The sequence below is a fragment of the Coregonus lavaretus genome (assembly GCF_964263955.1).
Source record: "Coregonus lavaretus genome assembly, contig: HAP1_SCAFFOLD_3596, whole genome shotgun sequence".
NCBI lineage: Eukaryota > Metazoa > Chordata > Actinopteri > Salmoniformes > Salmonidae > Coregonus > Coregonus lavaretus.
Genome location: NW_028164570.1, coordinates 31961 through 40000, shown reverse-complemented (window position 1 = coordinate 40000; position 8040 = coordinate 31961). Strand labels below are relative to the sequence as shown.

The following is an 8040-nucleotide window of genomic DNA, read 5'->3' as shown; positions in this document are numbered from 1 at the left end:
GATAGAATGGATACCTGGAACATGACATATAGAACATTATAATATAATACTATACTGTCTGATAGACTGGATACCTGGAACATGATAATATAATACTATACTGTCTGATAGACTGGATACCTGGAACATGATAATATAATACTATACTGTCTGATAGACTGGATACCTGGAACATGATAATATAATACTATACTGTCTGATAGACTGGATACCTGGAACATGATAATATAATACTATACTGTCTGATAGAATGGATACCTGGAACATGACATATAGAACATTATAATATAATACTATACTGTCTGATAGACTGGATACCTGGAACATGATAATATAATACTATACTGTCTGATAGACTGGATACCTGGAACATGATAATATAATACTATACTGTCTGATAGACTGGATACCTGGAACATGATAATATAATACTATACTGTCTGATAGACTGGATACCTGGAACATGATAATATAATACTATACTGTCTGATAGAATGGATACTTGGAACATTATAATATAATACTATACTGTCTGATAGACTGGATACCTGGAACATGATACTATAATACTATACTGTCTGATAGACTGGATACCTGGAACATGATACTATAATACTATACTGTCTGATAGACTGGATACCTGGAACATGATAATATAATACTATACTGTCTGATAGACTGGATACCTGGAACATTATAATATAATACTATACTGTCTGATAGACTGGATACCTGGAACATGATAATATAATACTATACTGTCTGATAGACTGGATACCTGGAACATGATACTATAGATATAGAACATGATACTATAGATCATGATACTATAGAACATGATACTATAGATATACAACATGATACTATAGAACATGATACTATAGATATAGAACATGATACTATAGATATAGAACATGATACTATAGATCATGATACTATAGAACATGATACTATAGATATAGAACATGATACTATAGATATAGAACATGATACTATAGATCATGATACTATAGAACATGATAATATAGATATACAACATGATACTATAGATATAGAACATGATACTATAGATATAGAACATGATACTATAGATATAGAACATGATACTATAGATATAGAACATGATACTATAGATATACAACATGATACTATAGATATACAACATGATACTATAGATATACAACATGATACTATAGATATAGAACATGATACTATAGATATAGAACATGATACTATAGATATACAACATGATACTATAGATATACAACATGATACTATAGATATACAACATGATACTATAGATATACAACATGATACTATAGATATAGAACATGATACTATAGATATAGAACATGATACTATAGATATAGAACATGATACTATAGATCATGATACTATAGAACATGATACTATAGATATAGAACATGATACTATAGATATAGAACATGATACTATAGATCATGATACTATAGAACATGATACTATAGATATAGAACATGATACTATAGATATAGAACATGATACTATAGATCATGATACTATAGAACATGATACTATAGATATACAACATGATACTATAGATATAGAACATGATACTATAGATATAGAACATGATACTATAGATCATGATACTATAGAACATGATACTATTGATATAGAACATGATACTATAGATATAGAACATGATACTATAGATATAGAACATGATACTATAGAACATGATACTATAGATATAGAACATGATACTATAGATATAGAACATGATACTATAGAACATGATACTATAGATATACAACATGATACTATAGAACATGATACTATAGATATACAACATGATACTATTAGATATAGAACATGATACTATAGAACATCTCCAACACTACACTATGACCTAACACACTGGTCACCTGGAATATACAACACACCATATAATAACAGAACCATAATAAAAACATTACCTTGTGTGTTTGTTGAGCAGACAGCAGGTCAGTAAGGCTGCAGTCCCCGGCTCGGCCAGGGGGAGGCGCTGCTCTGCTGTTGGGAGCCCCGTCTCTCCTTCCCCAGCGATTCCCACTCACACCGCTCACACACGCCTTCCTACTGGTGGTGGGACGCTCGCGAGACACGCTCCTCCGCTTGCTCTCTCTGAGAATACCTCCCGCCTTCCTTCTTTTGGGAACGTTGTCTTTAGGGACAAGGCTGTCCTTTTCCTTGGGAACGTTCTCTGACCGCGCGTGGTCATCTGCTGGACCGCTGTCCGACCGCGTGTTGTGGTCACTGGACTGGTCGCTTTTTAAACACTGATCACCATCTGACCGTGTGTGGTCGAGGGAAGAGGAGTATGCAGTCTCTCTGTGTGGTTGGGTTACGGTCAGGCTGGTCTCTCTGTGTGGTTGGGTTACGGTCAGGCTGGTCTCTCTGTGTGGTTGGGTTACGGTCAGGCTGGTCTCTCTGTGTGGTTGGGTTACGGTCAGGCTGGTCTCTCTGTGTGGTTGGGTTACGGTCAGGCTGGTCTCTCTGTGTGGTTGGGATACGGTCAGGCTGGTCTCTCCGTGTGGTTGGGTTACGGTCAGGCTGGTCTCTCTGTGTGGTTGGGTTACGGTCAGGCTGGTCTCTCTGTGTGGTCGGGTTACGGTCAGGCTGGTCTCTCCGTGTGGTCGGGATACGGTCAGGCTGGTCTCTCTGTGTGGTCGGGATACGGTCAGGCTGGTCTCTCTGTGTGGTCGGGTTACGGTCAGGCTGGTCTCTCTGTGTGGTCGGGATACGGTCAGGCTGGTCTCTCCGTGTGGTCGGGATACGGTCAGGCTGGTCTCTCCGTGTGGTCGGGATACGGTCAGGCTGGTCTCTCCGTGTGGTCGGGATACGGTCAGCCTCTCCAGCTGTAGCTGACAGTGTGTGGTCAGACATCTCTGCTTCGCCCTGACCTCCAGACTGACAGGCTCCTCATTGGTCCGGCTGATAGCCACTGTCCAGTCCAGAGACCGACCGCTGTTGCCTGCACGGTCTGCAGACTGACCGTCATTCACTGGGAGAATCTGGACATCGGACTGATCGGTGTTGAGTATGTGGTCTCCAGACTGACCGTCATTCACTGACCCCGTGTGGTCTCTGGAGGGATCACAGATCTCCGAGTGGTCGATGGACCGACCACTAGTCACCGACCGCGTGTGGTCAACAGATCCCCCACTGTTGTGTGACCGTGTATGGTCGATGCAGGATGAGTACGCGGTGTCGCCGTGAGGTTTGTCCACTCTCTCTAGCCGTACGACACAGCAGCGTGTCAGACACCTCTCCTTCACTACCTCAACCAGCCAATCCTGTCCCACTGTTGCTGACACAAAATGGCTGCCGCTCTCAGTTTCCTCCCCGGCCCCGTCTGGGCCAGTCTGCTCACAGGAAACCACAGAGAACAGATCCAGGCTCAGCTGATCACCGACGCCATCTTGGATCACTGAGCCTCCATTCCGGCTACTGCTACTCCTCAGACTGGTTGATCCACGGCGAGTTGGCTCTTCGCAGTTTCCTACCTCTGGTTGTCTCGATGCCTGTCCCAAGGGTGACAGCTGGCGTAGCCCAGGACGGGGCTCTGTGAGTGAGGCAGACAGAGAGGGACGGAGGGGGTCCTCTGGAACATCCAGCTCCTCCTGGGTGGTGCTCAGAGAGATGATGCCACTGGTGGAGGGAGAGATGGAGGGATGGAGGAGGTGTGGAGGAGGGAGGGAGCGTGAGCTGGGGGTGGAGGAGAACAGAGGTTTCCTGTGGCAGGGTCCCAAGGAGCGATCGGACGATTCATTCAGAGAGATATCTCTCAGGAAACCTTTACTGTTGGTTACACCGCTGTTCCCCAGATCAGCCAATGAGCTGTCAGCGCTGGCCAGGGCCCGGCGGCGCCCCTGTGTGGCATGGCGAGGGAAGGCACGCTGGACCACTCCTCCTCCTCGTCCTCCACCCTGAACGAAGTCATCAGAGGAGTTGAGGCTGAGCTGGGCCAGCAGAACCTGGGAAGACAAGAGACCACGCAGACAGACAGACAGACAGACAGAGACCACACAGACAGACAGACAGACAGACAGACAGAGACCACACAGACAGACAGGTAGACAGACAGAGACCAGAGAGAGACCACACAGACAGACAGACAGACAGAGACCAGACAGACAGACAGACAGAGACCACACAGACAGACACCACACAGACAGACAGACAGAGACCACACAGACAGACAGACAGACAGAGACCACGCAGACAGACAGACAGACAGACAGAGACCACGCAGACAGACAGACAGACAGACAGAGACCACACAGACAGACAGACAGACAGACAGAGACCACACAGACAGACAGACAGACAGAGACCACACAGACAGACAGACAGACAGACAGACAGACAGAGACCACACAGACAGACAGACAGAGACCACACAGACAGACAGACAGAGACCACACAGACAGACAGAGAGAGACCACACAGACAGACAGAGAGAGAGACACAGGGGTTAGGATCTCTCAGGGGACATTTTTACATTTGCATTTTAGTCATTTAGCAGACGCTCTTATCCAGAGCGACTTACAGGAGCAATTAGGGTTAAGTGCCTTGCTCAAGGGACCATGTGGTGGTGTGGATTGGAACGGGGCCTGGGGACAGCAGAGCCACTATGGAGAAGGGTAGGTGGTGTGGATTGGAACGGGGCCTGGGGACACCAGAGCCACTATGGAGAAGGGTAGGTGGTGTGGATTGGAACAGGGCCTGGGGACACCAGAGCCACTATGGAGAAGGGTAGGTGGTGTGGATTGGAACGGGGCCTGGGGACACCAGAGCCACTATGGAGAAGGGTAGGTGGTGTGGATTGGAACGGGGCCTGGGGACAGCAGAGCCACTATGGAGAAGGGTAGGTGGTGTGGATTGGAACGGGGCCTGGGGACAGCAGAGCCACTATGGAGAAGGGTAGGTGGTGTGGATTGGAACAGGGCCTGGGGACACCAGAGCCACTATGGAGAAGGGTAGGTGGTGTGGATTGGAACGGGGCCTGGGGACAGCAGAGCCACTATGGAGAAGGGTAGGTGGTGTGGATTGGAACGGGGCCTGGGGACAGCAGAGCCACTATGGAGAAGGGTAGGTGGTGTGGATTGGAACGGGGCCTGGGGACACCAGAGCCACTATGGAGAAGGGTAGGTGGTGTGGATTGGAACGGGGCCTGGGGACAGCAGAGCCACTATGGAGAAGGGTAGGTGGTGTGGATTGGAACAGGGCCTGGGGACAACAGAGCCACTATGGAGAAGGGTAGGTGGTGTGGATTGGAACGGGGCCTGGGGACAGCAGAGCCACTATGGAGAAGGGTAGGTGGTGTGGATTGGAACGGGGCCTTGGAGAAGGAAGGTAGGGTGGAGTGGAGTGGAACGGGGCCTTGGAGAAGGAAGGTAGGGTGGAGTGGAGTGGAACGGGGCCTTGGAGAAGGAAGGTAGGATGGAGTGGAACGGGGCCTTGGAGAAGGAAGGTAGGGTGGAGTGGAACAGGGCCTTGGAGAAGGAAGGTAGGGTGGAGTGGAGTGGAACGGGGCCTTGGAGAAGGAAGGTAGGGTGGAGTGGAGTGGAACGGGGCCTTGGAGAAGGAAGGTAGGGTGGAGTGGAGTGGAACGGGGCCTTGGAGAAGGAAGGTAGGGTGGAGTGGAGTGGAACGGGGCCTTGGAGAAGGAAGGTAGGGTGGAGTGGAACGGGGCCTTGGAGAAGGAAGGTAGGGTGGAGTGGAACGGGGCCTTGGAGAAGGAAGGTAGGGTGGAGTGGAACGGGGCCTTGGAGAAGGAAGGTAGGGTGGAGTGGAGTGGAACCTTACGCTGAGTTTCCTCTTGGGGGCTTTGTGTTTGGCGGTTTCTGCTCCCTTACGATGGGTCACATACCTCCCTGGAGCCAACACTGGAGAGGGACTGACAGGGGAGAGAGACATGATTAACATGCTAACACCAGACCTCTATATAAAAAGTTCCATCCATTCTGGAATACATTAAGCTCTAAGAATATCATTGTAGAAATGTCCAACTCTCTGTCCAAGTAGATAGTCAGAGACACTCTGTTGTACAGTGGACCTATTGAAACCTGATCGATTGACTGATAGATTAGAACAGATTGCCGTCTGACTGTGTGCGTGTCTTGGCTCTAGCGGTGGTGTGTTTGGGGCGTTTGGGATTCTGTTGCCTGGAGGTCGCCGTCTCTCCATCACTCTCACTGGTGCTCACGACACGCTGGGCCTTCCGACCAGCACACCTCAACACTGGCTTCCTGACAAACACACACACACACACACCAGATAGATTCAGACTAAGACAGGTCAGATAAACCCCCATTTGAAGACCAAAAGGTAAATGACACCAGTCTGACCTGGCTGTGTTGCAGCTCTGCTGCTGGGGTTGGGTGTGAGGAAGAGGGACGATGAAGACGTTCTCTTCATCACTGTCCGTCTCTCTCAGACAGGACAGGGCTTTGGTCTTGGCTGGCCGCGTCGCTCTACTGCCATCTGCTGTCCGGGACAGGGCTTTGGTCTTAGCTGGCAGCGTCGCTCTACTGCCATCTGCTGTCCAGGACAGGGTTTTGGTATTAGCTGGCCGCATCGCTCTGCTGCCATCCGCTGTACTTCTCTTTCTCCCTCTGGAACAGGGGAAGGGGGGGCCGGGAGGAGAGGAAGAGGATGTTTTCATATCAGTGCAGCAGAAATGAGGTCGAGGTCACAGTTGAGATGGTGAGACAGAGAGAGAGAGAGAGAGAGCAGAGCAGAGAAGACGACTACTGGTCAGTCAGAGCAAAGTGACCAGAAAACCACACAGAGAGCTTGAATTCCCAATCACTGCTGCACACATTTAGGCTCTACTAGTCGTTTCAGAAGTAAATCCAGGAGAAACTAGACCCGTCACTGCTCCAAACACACCTGATCCAGCTATCTAATCTATCTAGGCCCTGGCCTGGTGAGCAGTAATGGAGGAAAAGCCTGCACACCCAGATCACTAGCTCTTCAGGACGGGTCATTCTTACCTCCTGGCCGGGGGTTTGGGGCTGGAGGGCTCGGCGACGGAGAGGTCAGAGGAAGAGGTGCTGGCGAAAACCTGTTTCCGGTTGTCAGGGGAGATCCAGGCCTCCAACTTCCGGTTCTGTTTGCCGTATGTCTTCATGAACAACGGTCGGCCTGGTCGGTTCATCTATAGTCTTTTTACTGGGGTCAGTTTCACCAACAAGAAGGTCATAATCGACTGTCAAATGACAAATAATGGTGACAGGGGCGTATTCATTACTTATACCGTTTAAAGAACCAAAACGGAAGCAAGGGTTTCTATTGGACAAATTCAGGTAGGTCCCTCCCTGTTTCGTTCCGTATGCTTCCGTTTAAGAAACGTTTTACAACAGAATTGGCGTAATGAATACGCCCCAGTTGACACACTGGGACAGTTCACATATTAGGACTAATGTTACTTAACTTATCTGGTATCCTTCAATTTTTCTCGATTAATTTAGCTAGCGACAGGGGAAAAACATATGGAAAAAAACTAAGTGCCTCTTTAGCTCAATTGGTAGAGCATGGCGCTTGTAACGCCAGGGTAGTGGGTTCGATCCCCGGGACCACCCATACACAAAAAATGTATGCACACATGACTGTAAGTCGCTTTGGATAAAAGCGTCTGCTAAATGGCATATTATTATTATTATAATATTCAGTGATTTGCTTTTACTATGGCTAGCCAGCTTAACTATACCGGAAATAGTCTCTCCCTAGATACGTCGATATAGTCGACTTTTTTGTGTGTTGTTGACACACAGTACAATGTTTATTTTCAACCGTTTACTGTCGTGATAGCTAGCTAGGTTAGCGTCCAAAATCTGACTGTCACGAAATCCCATTGCGAGACTAGGAGCTAGCTAGCCAGCACAACAACATACTCACCGAACTCAAAACATTAACTCCGTCTGTGTCCGTTATCACACTTTTTTTTTTAATCATCTAAAGCATTTTTTTAGCTAGTTGATTTAGTTACGGGATGGAAATATATAACAGTCT

At 47.9% G+C, this 8040-nt stretch overlaps 1 protein-coding gene across 1 annotated transcript in view; it reads right to left on the bottom strand.

Annotated features, from left to right (window-relative positions):
• haspin (histone H3 associated protein kinase) overlaps positions 1-7237 on the bottom strand; it is a gene marked incomplete at its 3' end in the record, with an annotated part of 25575 nt that extends 18338 nt beyond the window's left edge. The window contains exons 1-5 of the mRNA XM_084191923.1: positions 7023-7237; positions 6375-6641; positions 6135-6275; positions 5833-5923; positions 1959-3998 (exon numbers count right to left, since the gene is read on the bottom strand). Coding sequence (XP_084048049.1) covers positions 1959-3998; positions 5833-5923; positions 6135-6275; positions 6375-6641; positions 7023-7186 — 2703 coding nt within the window. The remainder of the gene's footprint in view (positions 1-1958; positions 3999-5832; positions 5924-6134; positions 6276-6374; positions 6642-7022) is intronic.
• Between the last annotated feature and the right edge of the window lie 803 nt (positions 7238-8040).